We start from the raw sequence: 23,177 nt of genomic DNA on the forward strand, positions 1-23,177 counted from the left end.
CACGGACATCAACAGTTTTCTTCAACTGGGTCGCCAGAAAAAAAGTTTGAAAACCATTGCTATAAATAACCCCAGACTCCTGCTAAATATTTTTTGGGTAAAAACCTCTCCTCTACAGAAAAATGCCTCCCATGTGTATGTAGAAATGCTGTGCACCATCCCGCCTCTGTGGGCAGGCAGCTGTTCACCTTTTGGTGTGTGTTAGGGGCCCCAGGACCCTGTATCCCAGTTTAGAGAGAGAGTTGTATGTATGAAGAGTCCTGGAACACTGCACCATAGGTCAGGGCCCAATCCTGCTCCTACTGAGTTAATAGTTTGGCCAGCATGGGAGAGAAAGGGTAAAATTCAAGGGAAGATAGGAGATCTCTCAGGAGAAGAGAGAGAATGAGAAGGACTAAGAGAAAGAAAAGCGTTAATTTAAGTTAGTGAACAGAGAAATATTCAGAAAAAAAAAATATAGGAGAAGAGAAACTGGAGGGCAAGATAAAAGGATAATAAACTCTTGCCCATGTCTATTCACAGTAATAGATTAGCACAGTGCTGAAACCAACAGCTATTTTATATACCCAGAGAGAGTGGCATATCATGAACATTTTGTCTTACATTGCCTGGCTAAGAAATAGGAAGGTATTCCTCCATGCCCCTTTCAAACCCAGCTGGCAGAGTCCCCTCTCCTCACCTGCACCCATTTGTAGAGTGAGAGATTGAGATTCAACACAGAAATGAGACAAACAGACTCTTCTCAAACAGTTTAATAGCAAATAAACAAAGGAAGGTACCACACTTGGCATATACAAAATGACTTGTTGGTGTGTCTGTGCAATTAAAACAGCTTTAAGTTCCCCATCGGGACAAAAAGAAAAAAAAAAAAAACCAACAACACACGAAGGAAGAAAATTCCTTTAACACATACTCGCTCGTTCCAAACTTGTAACAAATCTTTTCATTTTTAAATCCACTACACAAACTCCGCGATCAGATCAGAAAAGCAACATGTGCTCCTCTGCTTTTAAACCATTAAAGTAAAATCCATAATTTTCTACAGAGTACAACACAATTTCACACAAGAAGACATTTTGTTTTGCAAATCAAAACAAGAAAAGGAACAGCTCAAACAAGGTAAAGAAAAGCATTTCTACAACTGAATCACGACTCTGAGTTGATTAAATCCTGTTACTGCAGAACAGACTCTACATTTGGTCATAGTGGCAAATTGTTTTCTTGTCACATTGTGAATCACTTTACATTGTTTTCTAGTAGAAAAGGCAAAAAACTGTACAAAACCCCTAGTGTTAAATACGTTTGTACCAATAAAAAAGCCCACAGGTTTGTCTCCAAAATGTAAATTTTCTTTTTTAAATTATTCACAAAAAGCAGCCAAAAATCAGAAAGGCAGCTGCTGCTCCACTGTCTCAAATCCATTAAAACCACCACAGAACAATTAAAACAACCAAAGGGAGAAAAGGAAGGAAAGGAAAGGAACATCCAACGTTTGGCATTTTGGTTTTCTCCAGAGATTTTTCCACAGGTTTCCCCAGAGTTCCTCATGGAACTGAATGCACATTGTATAGAAATGTATTGGCAAAATTACTCAATACACTGCGGTGTCTCAGCGCCCCAACTGACAGACGGCCTGATGCATTCAGACTGTGGGGCTAACAGCAGTCATCTCACAATCCTATCTCAAAATGAATCTCCACCTTCTTTTCACACAGCCTCATCTCCCAAGTCCCAGATCTATAAATCACAGCCAAAAATAACATGTATTGAGAAGTAGTGAAATCCCCAGCCAACTCTGGGAGGGGAAAGAATAAATCGTCTTGTTCCCTTTTCACCACCCCAAGCACAGGGTAACCTACACAGCCAGGAGATCAGTCTCACATCCTTCCCACTTTCCAACCTCTCTCCCCCTAGGATTTTACCTCATATTCTTTTCCCACTCTGGGGTCCTTCACCAACTCACCTCCCTTAGTGACTAGGGTCTCCCCATAGCCATAGTCTTGCAGGTGCTTCCAAGTGCCAGTTTCTAGCCATGCAGTCTCACAGCAGATGGTTTTGTAGGACCAGGGGAAGCCAGCTGCCCTTAGAATAGTAGCCTGTACTGCAGGGCAGGAACAGAAACTGCTTGACTCTTTACCCAATTAAAGACTAAACAAAAACTTAAAAAAAAAAAAAATCTCTATAGAGATTCCCCAGCTAAGGCCCCTGAGAGGAGAAGCTGGGGTTGGTACCCTGTTCAGGTAACAGCGTAAGAAGCTGTTGTATTGTGCTTGTCATTTGGGGTAAGAGCCAGCAGTTGCATGACCAGGCTTATGAAGGCCTTCTCTGGGATATTCTGAACACTCTACTGCCAGTGCTAACCTAGAGCCACTAAGCCACCCTCCACCATCTAAATAAATTTAAATAAATAACTGGGGCTGAACCTCACAAAAATTATGCCCCAAATTATATAAAATAAAATTTAAGAATGTATGAAGGGAGCCCCAGTTCCCTAGGATTTTAAAAGCAGATTTACTGCAACGATCCCTCACTTACCTGCTTCCCATCTACCCTGGTCTACCAAAACTCCTACAAAAACAATGCAACCAACCCTCCTCCTGGGAGCCTCTGATAGCTGTAGAGATGGAACAAGGCCCAGATGCTGTGTCAGGCAGACAGTCTAAGTGCACAGGTAGATGCCTCAGGTGACATCTGATCAGAAATTTGTCACACCAAAAAACACCAATTTAAAAGGATACCTTTGAAACCCAGTAAATTGCTCAGTTTTTGCACAAACTATAGAAAACAGAGAGGTGAAGGTGATATATTCGAGGGTGTGAAGAAAACAGCAGGAAACATGCACTATCTGAGTTTGGAAGAATAAAACTAAAACAATCACATTTTGCTGAAGAGATTGTAGTTACAAAAACAAAACAAAAACAAAACAAGCATGCTGGGGTTTAACAAAATACAACATCAACTTTGATCAAATTTTCACTGCAGACAAAGGCTGATAACTACACAGGAAAGGAAAAAACAGTAAGTGCCAGGGCAAAAATGCCGCTACAATCAGGAGAAAATATAGTTCAAGTGTTTTATGCTGATGCCACTCAAGTCAGAGTTTGAACTCATAAAAATACAAGCTATTTCCTCAAGCACAGAAACCATTTCAGCAAAATGTGACCAAAAGCCTCCTGAAAGGCTAAGTCGCATCATTCAATTGACTTTTTTCTTCAGATTTTTGTTTTTAAAACTAAGCACACAGAAAAAACTAAGCCGAGAAAGTGACTGGCTGTATGTTCACAGAAATACAAATACTCCACGCGGTATGCTAGCAAGGCTGCTCTGAAGACAATTACAAAGAGTCAGAATCACAAAATCAAGTGGTTATCTTACGAAGTTCTAGAAAAATAGAATTTTTTTTTATATTCAAATGCAAGTTTAAATATTCTCCTTCAGCAGTCTTTCTAGCAAAACCAATTTGGCAGCACACACACACAAAAAAAAATAAAATAAACCAAAACAAACCAAAAACAAAGAAAGAAACAAACGTAATAAAAATACACATCAGCATCAAAGGTCAACACAAGGTCAAAGGTGAGAGTTCAAGCATCAGAGAAGCTGAAGAGACAAGGATTTGGACGATGTACTTGAACGCCACATCGACATGCTTTAGGCACAACGATGAACAAACGGCAGGAATCTAGAAAAAAACAAACCAGAAAGAGGGAGACCCACTGAGTTACACAGAGCAGTACATCCAAACAAGGAGAGAGAGAACAGGAATGGGCACTGTACAATGAGACCTCTTGGGGAGGGGAGTTGACAGGGAGGGCAGCACATGCCAACGATGGACAAGTAAAAGTCAAAGTACATGGAGGACACCAAGTAAACATCAAAATGCCAGAAATAAAATGGAAGCAGAGGCCTGGATTTCCCTTTGGACACTGGTTTTGTGGGACTGCTGTGCATTCACCTTTGCCCCATGCTCAGTGTCCCTGCTAGCTCTGCTTGCGAGAAAGACAACAGAGCAAGCCCCACCCCAGGAGCCCACCTCCAAAGATACGGCTCCGGGATTAACACCCAACTCACAGAAATTCAGACAGCAAGAGACAGGACAGAGGACACGGGGGTAATTCACAGGTGATTTGACAGTTGAGACCTTTTTATGTCTTATCAAGGGAAATGCTTAGGTAGTGGTAGCCCAGGAAATCCATGCTCTTTGCTTCAGCTCCAGTCCCTTCCCATCCCTTAGGAACCCACAAAGTGGGAGGGTTGGTTGATTTTAGAACCAAATGAAAAGATTGTACAAGACAAATAAGCGGAACCAAAAACCCCACACAATAGAGAAGAATTCCTTAAGACTTGTCCTAGCTGAGCCCTTTTCACACTATTATACCTGGGCAGAAATTTTCCTTTCCCAACCCTTTCAATAGAAAGTCCCCTGCATTCTGATTTGCGAGAAGGGGATTCTGCGCACTGAGAAACTCTACAGTCACTGTTACCAGTTTGGAAAACTGGAAGATATATTGCCTGAACCTTTCTTGAGCAGAGTTTTCAGATCTGATGGGATCCCTACCAAGGGATGCTAACAGCTTTGCTGTCTTCTCGTGGCCACCAAACTGCAAAAGAGAGGGAGCCTTTTAGAGGGAACGTGGAAAGTAGAGGAGATAGGGAGGTATCTTTTAGGATTCCACTTTACACCAGTTGTGGTGCCATGTCCTTCAGAGTCTCTCAAAACTGCTTAAGGGTTGCTGGTGAGTGATGTGAAGCTTTCAGTATCCCTATGAGTGAACCTGATGATTCCACAGCACTTGCAGCTAGCTCATGGAGCTCAAGGACCCTCCTCTGAATAATGGGGCAACAAAAACATGTTGCCACAGGCTGGCTAGCACTGGTGGTTTGGGTTTTCTCCCCATGCTTACCCTTCCAGAGACAGAACTGAGCAAGGAGACTGAGTGAAACCTCAGCTAGCAAGAGACACTGCAACATTAAACATTATTTCTATAGTTCTAGCAGTTTTTTAGGTGCTTGGCAAACAACTACAAGGACCAGGTCTCTGCCGCGAAGAGCTTACAATCCAGAAAGGCAAAGTATCAGTGGAGAAACGGGGCATGGGAAAGAACAAAAGCTAAGGGTTCAAATGACATTTAGCAGATATCATAGGAATTCCTTGTGTGGTTTTGTCTTTTTTTTTTTTTTTGGTAGATATTTTCAGATGTCTTCTCTGTCAACAACTTTGAGGGAAAGACTAGGATTCATTAGAGGCCTTTTGGAAGAAGTGTCTAAAGGAGAGACTTGGATGAAAGACTGAAGAGGTGGCAGGTTGGGGCACATAATGACATAAGGAAAGGGAGACAGTTATTTCTATGTCCTTGTTTCTCTCTCACATTTGTGGGTCGATAACATTATACTGAAATTTTTCTGCATTCTATATTTTATACTTTGTAACATTTCCGCTTAGTGATCCACAACATCCTTATATTTGTCTGTTTGCATAAGGAAAATCCAAATGTACACTGTGGGCATCTGCGCTCTTGATTTGTAATTTTTTAGCTATGACATTGCTCAGGTGAAATAGTTGTGTAAAAAGGTGTTTCACTGAGCTGTTTTTAGATTGCTGCTGATTATCTGTTTTATTTCAGGAGGAAGTCAATGGGTTCACAAGTATGCAGAATTCCCTCTCCCCTTCTATACAGCGATCAACAAATGGAATTGCCTGAATTAATTCTGCCTTGCAGGTAGGTAAGTTTCCAATATACATTTTACTGTCTAGGTTAAGGGCTTTTTATTTAAGGATTTAATTGCCTGGGTGGAATTTCCCATGGTGATAATTGTATTTTCCAGATAAATTTAACTTGTTTGATCTATTATCTCATCATTAAAACATAAAAGATATTTCCAAAAATTGTTTCGGACTCTTTTGGAAAGTTCTAAGCCTAAGCAAAATGAGGGTTGATTTTAATGAATATTTATCAAAAGCATTTTCTAATAAATGCAAGCTCTGCATACTGGTAAGATAACTAAGCTGTAAAGAGACATTTAATTTTAGACTCTGTTATTTAGGTGCTGAAGAATCTAATCAGAGTAGGTTTGCTACAGCTGTAGATATTAAACAGTATCAGGCTAAGCCCAATCACAGCCTTACCTAATTCTTTGCTCTTAATATGGGATGCCAAGTAGAATCAAATGTCTTCTGAAAGTCGCAAAGCAGGCAAATACTTCCCCCTTGTTTCTATGAAGCAGATTGTTATTTACAAGGATCTGCAGAGTACACATGCAGTCTGGAGTTCTGTGGTTCAACAGAAATCATACTGGATTTTGTTGTAGAATCTCTTTGGAAAATCCAGATTCTTTAGATTAAGAGCATACAAAATACTTTGCCCATTTGGCTATTTAAGCAAATCTTTCTGTAGTTATTTGAACTGAGTCAACTCTTATGCTAATATCAATGTAACATTAAGACATTTCAGAGAAGTGCATAGATTATAACCAACCTAAATATTTTGCGATAGCGTCCAATATTTAAGTATTTCAGAATGGGTCAAGTCTGTCCCAAATAATTTTGCCAGTTTCAATTACGTAAATTTTTTTCTTCTCCCTTCCAGTCTCATCTTTAATAGTCTTTGGTAGCATACAAAGTTTTTCTTCTGGGGACAGTTTCTCATTTGGATTATTTCTAAAGAGTAGTTCAAAGTGATTTTACCAGATTTTTGTCACAATGGGCTGCTAATTCAGAGTCTGCTTTTATGTTTAGTCAATTTATTCCAATGGTCCCCAAAACAGCTGACTGATTTGATTTGCAATAGAATGAGAGCGATTAAAAAAATACAGGATTTCCTGCCAAAGAGCGAGGAAGAAAATTCTGTTCAAATCTGGAAGGAATGAAGGAAGAGGCAGAAATCCCTAGTCTGTAGCAGCTGCCACCAAGCAGAAATGAACACACTTATTTTATACAATCAGCTGCACTGGGCAGTAAAAAACCTCCAACAGTCAGAGACTTGATACATTTATTAACTTTGGCACTACATGCCTGGACACACCAATAGACTGAATGAAGCTGAAACAGACACACATTTAGGGTCCAATCTTTAGCTGGTATAAATTAGTGTAGCTCAATTAAATACAATGGAATTGCATCAATTCAGAGATGCTGGGGATCAGGCCCTTAGAATTTAACCTGCATAGATTTGCATTGGCAATACTTGCATTATAGTCATGCCAGTAAGGCACAAGAGCTAGCCCAGGTTAGGCTTCTAGTAAAGATAATCACACTATCTGGGAAGAGTCATAGGGCTAAATTCATCCCTGGCATAAGTGGGTGAATCTTCCACTTAAATCAATGGAAGTTACACCTGTCTACATCAGGGCTGAGTTTGGTCAGTACAAGATGCAAAGGCTAAAGATACTAAATACAGAGCAACTGAAATGACTACTTAAAGGAACAGGCCCATGTTTGGGGTCAATGGAGCAAGGGTCTCAGCAGCATGTAGCGTACTATAAAAGAGTGACTGTAGAGACCACAGAGTACAGCTATCCCCTCCACTGATTCACAGTATTAATCCTTCCTCATTTAGCAGTTAGTCAGCCTGAAAACAGGCCACTGAAAATCAGTAGTTTCAATCATGCACATAATTGTATGTGTAAAACAATCACATTTAGGATTCTACAAAACCCTGGCCTTTTTTCCAGTGAAATAATTTAAGTAATAAATATTCTCCACCCTGGAGCGGTATAAAACTTCTATAAAAATAGAAACAACATTCTTGGTTACAGCAGGTCATGCTTGGAGCGGTTGCTCCCAATCATGATCTCTCTTCTTTTTTTTTCTTTTCTTTTTTTTTTGCAAAGTATATTTATAAAATAATCCCATTATGACCTTAGAGGCCTTAACACTCCAACACTTTCTTCTCAGAAAACCAGGACACATCTCTCCCAGTGCACAGAATTCAAGTGTACACGGTTCGCCTAAGTGGTATGTATGTATGTTTACAGAGAGACCCAAATAGTCAACATGAAAGGGTACCATATGCCAGCATAAATGGGAAATTTGGCAGTCTGTGCTTTTAACCTTTTTTCACCACAATATTCTCTGTATAATACTGACAATTTCTCCTACCCATCTGCCAGCACTACAGACAGGTTGGCACCAAAAACCTATTTGAGTTTCAAACTCATCAACAGAAAGGGCACTTTACCCTGGTGCTCTGATGCAATGGGTCAGGCCTGGTATTTGTGAGGTTTAAGAGTCCAGGGGACCCAGTCCCTGGATATGCCTGACTTTCCCCATGGACTGTAACAGAGTATCTGTAAACACAGGCACATTCTAAACAACATTTCAGGGGCTTATGGCTCCTCCTGCTAGAGTAGAGAAGGAAGTAAACACCCTGTGTCTGACCCCACATGCTTCCTACTTAGGAGCCAGCTCCCGAACACAGGATTGCAGTGTTACTTGGTGGGCTGAGGAAAAGCATCACCCCAAACTGGGAACACAAAGGAGAAGTGGAAATGGAGAAAATATGAGGTAAATGGAATCTCTATTAAAGATGTACAGAAACGGTAAACTTCCCGTGTGACAGAGGTGGATTTTGATGGTTAGAGCACTAGCATCTACTGTGACTCCTTGATGTGCTTCAGGCCAGAGTTTCAAAGGGGCTTTGAGCCTCCTAAAAATCAGTGTATACTAAGGCCGTGTAACACATTCTTTGCACATTTGTGAATTTGCCAATGTGTGTGTTCAAGAGGGGAGTGTCTGCTCTTCCTTCAACATATTGGGTGACAGCCACTGCCAAAGGCAGAATAAGACTGGGTGGTTCAAGGTCTGCTCTAGTACACTCACCACTTTAAAAGAAAACTGCAGTGTAAAAAATAAATCTTATTTCTATTCCAAATCACATCACAGAATTACTAGTGAGCAGGAAATTGCCTTTGGAAAAGAGTATGACTGCGGAAACAGCTCCCACTTGGATATGCAAGGCAGCAGAAACCTCAGAAGCTGTTGTAAAGTATGCTGTATTATTTGTTGTTAATTTAATAGTTTAACAATAAATAATTAGCATTTAGATTGTGCTTAGTATTAATTCAAAAGACCTGTGAGATGGACATTACTGTCATTATAGAAATGGGAAAACTGAAGCACAGGGATGGGAAGAGATTTGACCAAGGTGACACAAAGTCTGTGGCAGATTTGGGATAAGAACTCAGGAGTTCCTGGCTTCCAGCCCCAAATTTATTCCTCCAGACTACAGTGCCTCTCTAAACCCTAGCAATATTCCCAGCTGATCAGTCAAGAATAAGATTTCCTAAACACTGGGAAATTCAATTAATATGTAACTCTAGATGGATTATGAGGTTTTCTGGGCAGGGACAGTGTCTAAAATTTTTTTATAAAGTGCGGTGTACATTCACAGTGCAACAATAAATACCACTTTATATAGCAAAATAATCACTGCAGTTTTCCTTTAACCCATTAACCTCTTTGCTCTTCTAGATTTTTCACCTGCTCTAGAGACAGATTCAGATAGGAAGTTCCCACAGAAGACATTTAACTAAGGAAATACGAGAGCAAGGGGCATGGCAAAGGCTACATGAGGTCTGCTCATTGCCCATCTCAAGGTGGTTCTCCCTCCCCGCCTTTCTTTTCCTCAGTGCTGTCTGGTGTCAGTTCTGCTCCTCCTTCTTCCCTCTGGTGTCATGTCAGTTCTGCTGCTCTTTCTACGCTCCCCCGCCTCCCCCACTAAAGTAGCTGGCATTGGTCCTTCTCAACACACTGGATACAAACACAGCAAACTTCAAATAAGGAAAAACAACAACAACAACAAAACACCTCAGTGATATGGCACCTAAAATCCAAAGTAAAATACTGGAAACAAAATCACAAACTTGTCCTCCATCCGAAGCAGAAATCCCAGCGGACGCTGCAGCTGAATCTTCAGGGGGAAGATGTGCCAGCTAGAATGGCATGGATCAGCATCCAGGACTGTAAAAACACAGCCTTAGGACTTCGAATCACTAAGTGCGCTCCTCCCCAACTTACCAGAAGATCCTTCTCCCTCCAGTCCCAAAGGGGAGGGGCGCTCAGTATGGCTTGCTGTCATTCTTAGAGCGCTTGAGCTGCACTTTCAGACGCTTCATGCCAATTTGAAAGCCGTTCATTGACTGGATGGCAGCCTGTGCAGAGACAGGATTGTCGTAACTTACAAAACCTGGGAAAAGGAAAAATACATAATTATAGCATGCTCAGATCCCAAACAGACAAGTGGATAAGACTCTCCGCTACAAGAGCTGCATGTACCCAGGTTATCTCAAGGTAAACAGGCATGCGTGAAGTGCCATTTTCAAAAGCTCATAACTTCACTAGATCACTCAGGCACTTCGCAAAGATTCCTGGCCAAACTGTAGCTTTCTATCACAAGCCACTTTGGCACAAGAGCTGTTTAAAAAAAAAAAAAATAAATAGCACTACAATTTTTTTTTTTTTCCTAAACAAACAGGGAAAGGTTTTTCCACCAGTCTCCTCAGATTCAAACATAACTTACTGATTTTTTGTTCAAACTTCCCCAAAACTCATCCCTGCGGAGAGACCAAACTTGGAAATTTTCAGTCCAAAAAATGAAAACTTTGCAAACAGGAGCTCAGCATGGAAATTTTCATGTAACCTTAACTATAGCTATTGACCATGTTCCAGTTATGAGAACAAAAACTGATTTATTGGGCATAACTGAAACCTAGCTGATAACTTTTGTAACAGGAATGTCAGTATAGGCAAGGTAAAAGGGGAAGAGAAGTGGCGTTGTATGTTAGAAATATTTACATGCTGAGGCACTACGATTATACAAACAATAAGTATGTTGGTAAAATTCTTTGAATAAAGCCACAATGAGAAACAGTGGGCACTTGCTAGAGACCCCTAAGAGTAGAGTCTAGGAGGGTGAAATGAGCCAGCTCTCAGGGTACCTGAGACCACAGGATACTATACTCAGAAAGGCTTAACTACAGAGATCTCCGCTGGGTAACAAATACACCTAGCGTGTTTCAAAGAGGTTCCTTAGTTATTCAGGGAAAAACTTTACGATCATAAAAGTAGATTCCAACCAGTGGAGAAGATGCCTTGGAGAACCACAGTATAGAGGCACGCATGCCAAAGGCGGCACGCGAGCTTATTTTCAGAGGCACTCACACTGCCCAGTTCCTGGCCACCAGTCCGGCGGGCTCTGCATTTTAATTCAATTTTAAATGAAGCTTCTTAAACATTTCAAAAACCTTATTTACTTTACATACAATAGTTTAGTTATATATTATAGAAAGAGACCTTCTAAAAACATTAAAACGTATTACTGGCACGCAAAACCTTAAATTAGAGTGAATAAATGAAGACTCGACACACCACTTCTGAAAGGTTGCCGACCCCTGGTATAGAGGAACTGACAGGGAATGCATGACAATAGAGGAGCTTTGATATCAGTGAGCACAAACTACATCCATAATAAAGAATGGGTGCACACAGAATCCAGCAGTATAAAGGGACTAGATCTCAGAAAGAAGTCTAGGAAGCTGTAAATGAAAGGAAGTGTTAAAATCCACCAACATGGAAGATGGCTGGGTAATTGAAAGACATGATACCTCAGGCAAAACAGACTATAACTTTGTTGAAAAAATAATATAAAGTAAAAGCAGCATCCAGTGTGGTTTCATGAGCAATTATCTGCAATCTGAATTCAAAATAAACAAAGTACTGGAAAAGGAAAAAAGAGGGTGGCAAAGAAAGAAGTTTACAAAAGTTAATTAAAGCTGTGAATGGACGGGGGAAGTAAGGGGGGCCAAAACATAGAATGAAATATACTAACCGGGGGGACTAAGGAGAATAAAAATGTTCTTACAGATATATAATCGGGTAAGTAGTACTTGGGAGACATTAAGTGTATTAAGAAGTGAGGAAGGAGATGAAAATTACCCTAAAATAGCCAAGATAATTAACTTCTTTTTAAAGTTTGCCTTAGAAAAACAACAAGTAAGGACAATTGGGAAGTAAGAAAGATATATAGCAACAGATACTGACTAAAAAAAATAAGGGAATACTAAGAAAGCGTAAACATATTTAAGTTGGCGGGGTCAGTTTATGTGCATCCAAGGATTTAGTGGAACTAACCAAAAAATTATCAAACCACTCACTTATTTTAAAGTATTAAAGGTAACTGGGGAGAGATGAGAGAAAATAAACATAGTCCCAATCTTCAAAAAAAAATGAAATAAGAGGTATCCTATTAATTAGCTTCCTGTTAAGTCTAAAATTCTATCCCTACTAAAATAATAGAACAAATATTAAAAGAAAAAACATCGCTAAACATTTAGAGGATAATGGTACCATAACAACAAAAACAGCACTGTGGATTTCAAAACACAAATCTTGCCAGACACACTTGTTTGGCTCTTTTAATAGGATTACAACATTAGTTGACAGAAGTGCAGTTTTAGATATTTATTTTGATCAAGCAGACATTTTAATCAAAATAAATTAAAATAACTTGAATATGAACAATAACATGCACAGAACACTAGCTGGCTGAAAATACTAAAGTACTGAGTTGGGGAAATATTTCATGGAGTACCACAAGGAATCTGCTAGTTCTGGACTTGCTAAACATCTTTGCTCATGATGTAGAACAGAGAGCAACTAGGACATTATCGATCTGGAAGGAGATAGAAATACCAGTGAAGACAAAGGAAGATACAAAAGGGATATAGAGAGGATAAATATGTGGGCAGAAAACAACAAAATGTGATAGCTTGGGATAATGCAGATAAGCACATCCTTGTAAAAATAACCAAAATCACAGTAATTGAAAAGAGAGGGAAAAATCAGGGAAACAGTACTACTATGAGAGACTCAACAGCACTGGGGGACATGAAATTAGACACAAGTTTCCAAAGCAAAAATGACCAGTGCAAATTTTGGGTTGCATACTACAGTCATCAAAAGTGCAGGGAAAGAGTAGTCCCAATTCCCTAAGGTTCTGGTATGACCATGCACCTCATTACCAGAAAAAAATATCGACAAATTATCAGGAGTTCAGAGACTAGAAAAATGAGGAAAAATCAACAGAACTATACACAAAAAGCATCATGTTAAGATTGCAGAGTTAAAAAGACCATGAATTAGGATACACAACAAATAAGGTTCCAACAACAATTTATTTGACCATACCGTACATCCTGCATGTTTTATGGAATATGTTTAAAGATACAGTTTATATGAATCTCTATACATTTAACTAAGAAAAGAAGAATGGAAAACAGTATGTATGTTCAGTTTAGTTGAGTTAACGTTGCTGGTGGAATCTTAACCTTAGTATTTCCTGGCTTTATTATTTTAACACTGCAAGTTCAAATTTGCGTAACTGCAGGGTTGTTTTTTAAGAAAATCAGAAAATACTAAACAGCTTTGCTTTATAGTGTTAGACTTCACACAATCAAAATTAGGCTTTGAAATTCAATCTGGGCAATACCCAGATATCAGAGTGATTGGCATGGTATAAAAAAGCCACAAAATAAATTGCCTCCTTTGCTGCTGCTATTTATTTGATTGGAGGAAGTATTTTGCAAGTTGAGTTAACAGGGGAGCATTACATTTGTTTATGCTGGAGGGCTGGATGAAAAAGCAGTGTATGTAGATTGTTGTAGAAACACCTTGAGACTGCAACATCCATTAAGCTTTTTTCACACTCACACTGCTCTAGTCTCTATTATTAAGGCAGGATCTGAAAGAATTTTGCTGTGCATATTTCAGTGAGATGTTCACAATCTCTGCAGATTTTCCCAGGGCCCTGCTCAGGCCAGGCATAGAGAACATGCAGCGATGCCACAAAATGAGCAAGGCTCTATTATGTTCAATGTAGACTTAAGCATGCTCAATATCATCTGCTAAGAAGCGATAATATTTTCTTCCAAATCTAAGCTGCAGCAAATTCTGAGGGAAGGCTTTTCCTCACACTTCGAACTTCAACCACTAATCCGGCAGTTCTGTTCAAAATCAGGATTTTCCAAAGGACCAGATTCTTTGCCACCTTCTACATAGGAAAAGTGGTTCCATCTCAATTAAAGCTTTAAGGAGTTTGGCTGAACTTTAAAAATATCCCCTTCAGAAAGAGACCAAGTATTGGTAATTTCAGTATGAGATGAATGTTTCACAAAGATATGTTTGATAAGACAAGAAATTATAATGGAAGCTATATTGCAACCTTAATAATGGATGTAAGTAGATTGCTTGGCTAACCAGTAACAGGCAGGATGGTACCATAACAACAGTCTACAGATTTTTCAAGGTGTAAACACTAATGATGATGAATTATTTAGGGCAGTACCTTGTGGCATAACTAGGAGTAATGGGATCAAATTTTAAAAAAGGAAAATTCAAGGTATCAGGAAAACCTTCCAGATGGTGAACTGTATTAGGCTGTGAAATAATCTCTTAATGGAAATGAAGTAACGCACATCACTTGCTCAAAACTAGACTGGACAAAGCACTAGAGAAGAGACTATGAGGAACAATCTGTCATTTGCACGAGTAGGATCAGCTACAGTTATCCCAATATGCAAAGGAGGCCCAGTAAATAACAGAATTGAGGACTCTACTATAAGTAGGGCCCTACCAAATTCACAGTCCATTTTGATCAATTTCACTGCCAGAAGGTTTTAAAATTGGTCAATTTCATGTTTCAGGTGTCTACATCTGAAATTTCACAGTATTGTAACCATGGGGGTCCCAACCGTAAAGGTACCCAGAAGTGGGTTTGATCTCCCCCACACCACTCTCTGAGCTGCCATGCAAGGGAAGGACAAGTCCTGTATCTCCCCAGTCCAGCAGGGACTTACAGCTGGGATCTCCCTGGTTGGGGGTGCTTCCAGGAGTAAGGGGAGGCACTTGGAGGTGGGTCTGATCTCACCCCCGCCCCGAGCTGCCATGCAAGGGAAAGACAAGTCCTGTTCCTTCCCAACCCAGCAGGGAGGTGCAGCTAGGAGCCCCCCAGCTGGGGAGCTCCCAGGAGCAAGGCAATATTGGACCCACCTCCACAAGTCTCCGCCAGTTGAAGGAACCTCCTGGGCTAGAGCTTTCTGCAGCAGGGGGAGGCACTCTGAGGTGGGGCTGATCTTCTCCTGAGAGCAAGAGTGGCCATGGAGGGGAAGGACAAGTCCTCTCCATCCCCCCAGCCGGGACTTGCAGCTAGGAGCCCCTTAATAGGAGCACTCCCAGCCGCAAGGGGAAGATCAGATTTCACGGGGAAGGACTTATTTCACATTCCATGACATGTTTTTTCACAGCTGTGAAATTGGTAGGGTCCTAACTATAAGAGTTGCCCACACCCACATTACTCCATCACCACCTCAGGCTAGTGGGGTCTGAAGGCCAGGGCTTTCCTAGACAGACTGACTACTGAGGTCAAAGAATAAAGAAAAATACCATTGCCTATCTGACCACTGTATGCAACTGTCCGCCATCCCTCCATGAAAACCTCCACCCAACTTATTTTCTCCCAGAGAATGGCAGTGATATATCTTATCATTCTTCACCCCCTGCTACTGACAGTGACTGGAACCAACATACCAAAACACTTGCTTAGATTGGTCTGCTTGTCAATGAAAACCTTGGCGGAGACGACATTCCCAAATGGCATGAACATCTGCAGCAGGTCCTGGTCCCCAAACTCCTGGGGGAGGTGGTAGATGAACAGATTGGCTCCCTCTGGACCTTCAAAACATCCATCGATTAGAAACACAAATTCAGCAAAAGCATGGGAGTTTGGGCCCTAATCTCAAAGCAGAGACCAAGAGCCATTCAATATAATTAACTTTGCCCTCTCCTCCCCGAGAAAGCAGTAAACAGGACCATCTTGATTTCAAAATAAAGCAACATGGTCTGTTGCTGGGATCAAATATTAAAGTGATTTTAGCTCCTTCCCCACTGTCTTTTCTCTAATTACTACACTTCCTGCATCACACTGAAGTCAACATTGGCTCAGCACCACAGATCTCGTTTGCTGCTGCATGGGAGACCTATGGGTATGAATCAGCCCAGGGTGCTGACTAAAACAAAACAGGTACTTATGCCAAGTCTCCAGCATGAGGAAACCAGCCAAACTGAATATAAAGACTAAAATACTCCTGATATCCTGTATATTGGCAATGGCCTAAAACTCTCAGGTCCTGTTCCTTGCCTCTGAGTCAATCCTCCTCATTCCATCTGCTGCCCACATCACAGTCCCATAGTCCTCATTCTTTCACAGTCTTTCACTCTACATGCTAAATTAATCCAGTATTTGAAGTGTCAAAATACAAGCGACAGGGACTGTTCAGGGTGGTAACAAAAGGAAGAAATTCAAGTAATAAAATGAAATTAAGAAAATAAATATCCCTGATAGTGACACGTATCAGGCTGTGGCGACACCTCCCCCCAAAAGAATGTTTAAAACTGAACAAAGCACCAGAGAAATCAATTATATGGAACAATTCTGCAGTGGTCTCCCCGAATGGAGGAACTATAAGAGAATTCTCACTCTAGCTTCTGTGATTCTAGGAAGGCAAATGCTGTGCATGTGGTATGTGTATAAGGCTCAGGGCTTACCCTTCCTCAAACCCCCACTCAAGCACTCAAGTCCTCTGCATAACTTCCCACCTACCTTCTTTTTGACTTCCTGCTGCACCAATACTCTGTTGTGTTAACAGACTCTGGTTGTAGAGAGTGGGCAATGCGGCAGCAGCATATTGCTGAATCCCAGAGTACGCCTGAGTAAGGGCCTCCATTGTGCTACCCGTGCCATTTGAAAGGCCACCGCTGCCAAGTCCACCATTTAAGGCTGCCATCCCTATGCAAGAAAAGAGAAATGAAGATTTAATAATTGAGTGGTATGTCTGAGTCGATGCTAGTCAACTTTCAATACACTTCACTGCTGTCAGAAACAAGCAACGGAGAACAGGCAGGGATAAACAGAATAGCTTATCCAGGAAGCAGTGGCACAACTATAGGAATTATAATCAGTCATTTTCCCCTCCCCTCACTACACAGAGCTTACCTGCTAAAGAGCTGACATTGAGGCCTGCTGTAGCACCTGCTAACGTCTGCAGCGCTCCAAGAGAGGCCATTGGGTTAACAGAGGAGCTGCTACTCGAGCTAGGTGAGGAACCTGCTATTAAAATTAGATAATTAAACACCAAACAATAACTTCTGCCCTTTATCATTCAAATCCCTTGTTAACCCATTTTTACTGCAATGCTAGTAACTAGTAACAAGTAACTAGTCAACCAATAATGACTAGAGCAGGGCAGTTGAGGATAGTTTACATTAAAAAATGAACAAGCTATGACCAATCAACCCACTGACTGATGTGCATGTAGGAGGAATCCCTTTCCCGCATCTTTTAACTGTTTTTGTCTTTTCATAGCAAGAGCTCTTTGGGTACAGGGACAGGGATTGTGTGTGTGTACGTGTGTGTACACAGTACCCAGCACATTTTGGATGCTACTTAATATAAAATAACAACAACACTGTTAATAATACATTCACTGCAGAGTATCTAAGCCAGGCCTGGATGCAACCAAAGCAGATAACCAGCTGGGGTCTCCACCCGAATAATATAAAAATCAGTAGTGCTGCAATGTGGAATAAAATAAGTATCCGAGACTGTATTACTATCAATCACATGCAAGATGAGAGAGAGAGGTCCTGGAGAGATTAAAGAAGGCTCCAGTCAGACTGAACACAAGGTTTTCCCTTACAGATAGAGCACAGGGAACAGATGCCTAGAATCTATTCTGGCAACTGAAATCATTTTCCACTATGGAATTCCTACTGCAGCAGCTGGGGCTGAGGTCAGGGCCAGGAACAAGTCAGAGAACAAACATCTCCAACACAAACGTTATCCTCCTCCATCACAAGAGTGTGATTGCTAATTGTCCTTTTAAACAAAGAATCAAATAGATTATTTATTAATCAGGCGTGGTCACTAACACACTCACAGTCCACACTGAACCCAGTTCAACAACAGATAGAGTTAGTCACAACAAACTGGATAGGGCAGCTGATAGGAAGCACCCTGTCTCTTTCAGGTCAGTAGTTTCTGAAAAGAGAGATATTTCCAGGGGAATAGAGGTTCAAACCATAGGTCATCTGTATAGGTCTCAGCACTGGTGAGAAAGAGGAATTATTCCCTGTTATTATAGAGGCATCTCAGAGCCACCTCTTTGGATGTGACAGATCACAAGCGTACACAGGCTGACAAGCATCAGTGAGCAATAAGTGCTGGGACATTTTAGCATATTCTGCTCAGTTAATTCTCTTATGTTTCTATTGTACCTCAGCCAAAATGTTCTCAATGTGGTTTACATACTATTAAAGCTGGTTGAAGTTTTTCAAATTTTTGAAAAAATATTTTGTAATTGTCGTCACTATTTTTCATCCAAATCTATTCTACACAATTTATACATTAATAATTTCACCTGTAATCTGACACTTAGCCACTTCTGGGGTGGTATATTAGCTATTTAATAGGGTACAGCAAAGTTACAAAACATTTTAGGGCAGAAATAAGGAATCCTGTAGTCAATAAAAACTATAGGGGAACAAAGGAGACCAGAATTTTAAAATCTGGATTTCATTATAGCTATGATACCTGGTCAACAAGACTACTCGTTATAAAAGTTCCAGAGAATCTTTGGACTCTAGTTAGAAAAGACGGTTACTCACCGTTGTAACTGTTGTTCTTCGAGATGTGTTGCTCATATCCATTCCATTAGGTGTGTGCGCGCCGCGTGCACGATCGTCGGAAGATTTTTACCCTAGCAACACCGGCGGGTCGGCTGTGGAGCCCCCTAGAGTGGCGCCTTCATGGCGCTGAATATATACCCCAGCCGACCCGGCGCCCCCTCAGTTCCTTCTTGCCGGCTACTCCGACAGTGGGGACGGAGGGCGGGTTTGGAATGGATATGAGCAACACATCTCGAAGAACAACAGTTACAACGGTGAGTAACCGTCTTTTCTTCTTCGAGTGCTTGCTCATATCCATTCCATTAGGTGACTCCCAAGCCCAACTTAGGTGGTGGGGTCGGAGTGAGACATTGCTGTGTGCAAAACCGCTGATCCAAAGGCAGCATCGTCCCTGGACTGCTGCACTAGTGCATAGTGTTCTGTAAACGTGTGGACTGACGACCAAACCGCAGCTCTACAAATGTCCTGGATCGGAACTTGCGCCAGGAAAGCCGCCGAGGAAGCTTGGGCCCTCGTGGAGTGAGCGGTGAGGTGGGGTGCTGAGACACCTGCCAGGTCGTAGCAAGTCCGGATGCAAGACGTAATCCAGGAGGATAGGCGTTGTGATGAGACCGGTGAGCCTTTCATTCGGTCGGCCACTGCAACGAAGAGTTGCGTCGTCTTTCTAAAGGGCCTTGTGCGGTCAATATAGAAGGCCAGGGCCCTGCGTACGTCCAGGGAATGCAAACGTTGATCCTGGCGAGAAGCATGTGGTTTAGGGTGAAAGACCGGGAGAAATATATCCTGGTTGATATGAAATGGAGAAACCACCTTAGGGAGAAAGGCAGGATGTGGGCGGAGCTGCACTTTATCCTTATGGAAAACTGTGTAAGGGGGCTCGGATGTAAGCGCCCTGAGTTCAGAAACGCGCCTTGCTGAGGTGATGGCTACGAGGAAGGCTGTCTTCCAGGATAGGTACAAAAGTGAACAGGTGGCCAGTGGCTCGAATGGAGGACCTGTGAGCTTGGAGAGAACCAGGTTGAGGTCCCACGTCGGAACGGGCTGACGTTGTTGTGGGTACATCCGGTCTAAGCCCTTGAGGAATCTAACGACCATCGGGTTAGAGAATACCGAGGACGCGAGTTCCCCTGGATGGAAGGCCGATATAGCGGCCAGGTGAACTCTAATTGAAGATATCGCCAACCCCTGCTGTTTTAGGGAGAGGAGATATTCCAAAATAAGAGGAATAGGTGCGTGCAATGGGGACGTGGCTCGTTGTTCGCACCAACAGGAGAACCGCTTCCACTTGGCCAAGTATGTGGTCCGTGTTGAGGGCTTCCTACTGCTCAGCAGAATCTGTTGGACAGAGTGTGAACACTGTTGCTCTGCCTGGGTGAACCATGGAGCAGCCACGCCGTGAGGTGGAGTGATTGCAGGTCGGGGTGACGCAGCCGGCCGTGGTTCTGCGTGATGAGATCCGGATACAACGGAAGCGGGATCGGTGTCTGGACCGAGAGTTCCAACAGCGTGGTGTACCAATGTTGTCTCGGCCACGCTGGAGCGACCAGAATTACCTGTGCCTGGTCTCTGCGCAATTTGAGCAGTACCTTGTGGACCAGAGGAAACGGAGGGAAGGCATAAAACAGGTGGTCCTTCCAGGGAAGGAGAAACGCGTCCGAGAGGGAGCCCGGGGCTCGACCTTGCAGGGAGCAGAACACGTGGCACTTCCTGTTGTCTCGAGATGCAAACAGGTCTATCTGGGGAAACCCCCACTTCTGGAAGACGGAATGTATGATGTCCGGACGGATAGACCACTCGTGCGTTTGAAAGGACCTGCTGAGTCGGTCCGCTAAAGTGTTCTGGACTCCAGGGAGGAACGATGCCGTGAGATGGATTGAGTGGGCGATGCAGAAGTCCCACAGGCGAATGGCCTCTTGGCATAGAATTGACGAACGTGCTCCTCCTTGCTTGTTGATGTAAAACATGGCCGTGGTGTTGTCGGTGAGAACTAACACACAGCGGCCCCGTAGGAGATTGAGAAATGCCTGGCACGCCAGGCGCACCGCCATCAGTTCCCGAACATTGATGTGTAGGGCTAGCTGAGGTGCAGTCCACAGGCCCTGGGTATGGTGCTCGTTGAGATGGGCGCCCCAACCCAGAGATGAAGCGTCTGTGACCAGGTGCAGAGAGGGTTGTGGGGCGTGAAACGGCATCCCCTCGCAAACTACACTGTGATCTAGCCACCATGTGAGGGAGGTCAGGACCGAGTTCGGGATTGTGACCACCATATTCAGGCTGTCCCGATGTGGGCGGTATATTGATGAAACCCAGGTCTGGAGTGGGCGAAGCCGAAGTCTGGCATGCCTGGTTACGTACGTGCAGGAAGCCATGTGACCCAGGAGGGTAAGGCACGACCTCACCGTGGTAGTTGGGAAGGCCTTGAGTCCTTGGATGAGGCTCGTGATGGTGCAAAAGCGATTGTCTGGCAGGATGGCTTGTGCGCGTCTGGAGTCTAGAACCGCACCGATGAATTCTATTCTCTGGGTAGGTTCTAGAGTGGATTTGTCCTTGTTGAGTAGGATACCCAACTTGTTGAATGTGCGCACTATTATGTGGACGTGATCGCGAACTTGTTCCTTGGTGCGACCGCGTACCAGCCAGTCGTCTAGGTACGGGAACACCTGTATCCCTTGCCGACGAAGGTACGCTGCCACGACAGCCATACATTTCGTGAACACCCGTGGGGCCGAGGATAGGCCGAAGGGAAGGACTGCAAATTGGTAGTGCACCCTGTTTACCACGAATCGGAGGAAGCGTCTGTGAGGCGGGTAAATAGCAATGTGAAAGTATGCGTCTTTCATGTCGAGGGCGGCAAACCAGTCTCCAGGATCGAGGGAAGGGATAATGGCCCCCAGAGAGACCATGCGGAACTTCAACTTTACTACGAATTTGTTGAGTCCGCGCAAGTCCAAGATGGGTCGCAGACCTCCTTTGGACTTGGGGATGAGGAAGTAACGGGAATAGAATCCCCTGCCCCTTAAATCCACCGGAACCTCCTCTATGGCCCCCATGGCGAGGAGCGTAGAGACTTCCTGTATAAGAAGTTGCTCGTGAGAAGGGTCCCTGAAGAGGGACGGGGAAGGGGGGGAGGAGGGGGGAAATGAAGAAAACTGGATAGCGTATCCCCTCTCCACCGTGCGGAGGACCCAACGGTCCGAAGTTATAAGGGACCAAGCACGGTGGAAGTGGGAGAGGCGATCCCGAAAGGAGGGGGCTGGATCCTGGGGGATGACTGGGGCGCCGTCCTCGACCGCACCTTCAAAAGTTCTGCCTGGGGCCTGAAGGTGGTCTAGGTGGCCCCTGGTTCTGGCCGGGTTGAGGGCCGGTCCACCTTCTTCTACCACCTCGCCCTCGCCTCCGGGCCGAGTCCTGTCTCTGACGAGGCGGGGGGGGGGGTAGAAGCGCTGAGGCTGCGGCCTAAATGGCCTGCGCTGGGGGCCCACAACATGCATCCCCAGGGAGCGCATGATTGTTCTCGAGTCCTTGAGGCTCTGCAGGCGAGAGTCCGTCTTATCTGAGAACAATCCATGACCCTCAAAAGGCAGATCTTGTAGGGTTTGCTGCAGCTCCGGAGGCAAACCCGAAACCTGAAGCCAGGAGATCCTGCGCATAGCGATACCCGAAGCCAGGGTCCTCGCCGCTGAGTCTGCAATGTCCAAGGAGGCCTGCAAGGAGGTCCGAGCCACCTTCTTGCCCTCCTCTACCATGGCTCCAAACTCTTCCCTGGACTCTTGGGGAATCAACTCCTTAAACTTCCCCATAGAGTTCCAGGAGTTGAAATTGTAGCGGCTCAGTAGCGCCTGTTGGTTCGCCGCTCTAAGTTGTAGCCCTCCGGCTGAGTAAACCTTACGGCCAAACAGATCGAGCCGCTTAGCCTCTTTTGATTTAGGCGCTGCAGCCTGCTGGCCGTGGCGCTCTCGTGCATTCACTGATTCCACCACCAGTGAACACGGTTGGGGGTGGGTATACAAGTACCCATAGTCCTTAGAGGGGACAAAGTATTTTCTTTCCACCCCTCTCGCTGTGGGTGGAATGGAGGCAGGAGTTTGCCATATCGTATCCGCATTCGATTGTATCGTGCGGATCAGAGGTAACGCCACCCTCGATGGGGCATCTGCTCCAAGGATGTTCACGATCGGGTCGTGCACCTCCACTATCTCCTCCGCCTGCAGGTCCATATTACGGGCCATCCTACGCAGGAGATCCTGGTGAGCCCGAAGATCTATCGGAGGGGGACCCGTACATGAAGTGCCCGCCACTGCCTCGTCCGGAGAGGAGGAAGAGGATGCCTCCGGTGGTACCGGATCCAAGGGGGGGTCCTGATCCCCTTGCTCTTGGGCCGGGGCATCACCTGCACTAGGGTCCCTGGTGTCGGGTGGCGTGGACACCGAAGCCTCCATGC

At 43.7% G+C, this 23,177-nt stretch overlaps 1 protein-coding gene and 1 long non-coding RNA gene across 25 annotated transcripts in view; one reads left to right on the forward strand and one right to left on the reverse strand.

Annotated features, from left to right (window-relative positions):
* Positions 1-9,421, forward strand: part of LOC101949153 (uncharacterized) — a 33,927-nt gene extending 24,506 nt beyond the window's left edge. The window contains exons 2-3 of the long non-coding RNA XR_010601047.1: positions 5,625-5,724; positions 8,398-9,421. This is a non-coding gene — a long non-coding RNA (uncharacterized LOC101949153). The remainder of the gene's footprint in view (positions 1-5,624; positions 5,725-8,397) is intronic.
* CELF1 (CUGBP Elav-like family member 1) overlaps positions 738-23,177 on the reverse strand; it is a 104,170-nt gene continuing 81,730 nt past the window's right edge. For 9 of the 24 annotated variants that reach the window (XM_065595281.1, XM_065595276.1, XM_065595280.1 and 6 more), the window contains 5 exons: positions 17,046-17,159; positions 16,653-16,838; positions 15,581-15,724; positions 10,016-10,184; positions 738-3,682 (listed from right to left, as the gene is read on the reverse strand). In XM_065595281.1, the coding sequence (XP_065451353.1) occupies positions 10,057-10,184; positions 15,581-15,724; positions 16,653-16,838; positions 17,046-17,159 (572 nt within the window). In that variant the 3' untranslated portion in view covers positions 738-3,682; positions 10,016-10,056. Of the gene's footprint in view, positions 3,683-6,133; positions 6,272-10,015; positions 10,185-15,580; positions 15,725-16,652; positions 16,839-17,045; positions 17,160-23,177 lie in introns of those variants that run through there. The other 15 variants (XM_065595277.1, XM_065595273.1, XM_065595291.1 and 12 more) reach the window with 4 other exon arrangements.

The sequence above is a fragment of the Chrysemys picta genome, chromosome 4 (assembly GCF_011386835.1).
Source record: "Chrysemys picta bellii isolate R12L10 chromosome 4, ASM1138683v2, whole genome shotgun sequence".
In the NCBI taxonomy this organism is placed as follows: Eukaryota; Metazoa; Chordata; order Testudines; family Emydidae; genus Chrysemys; species Chrysemys picta.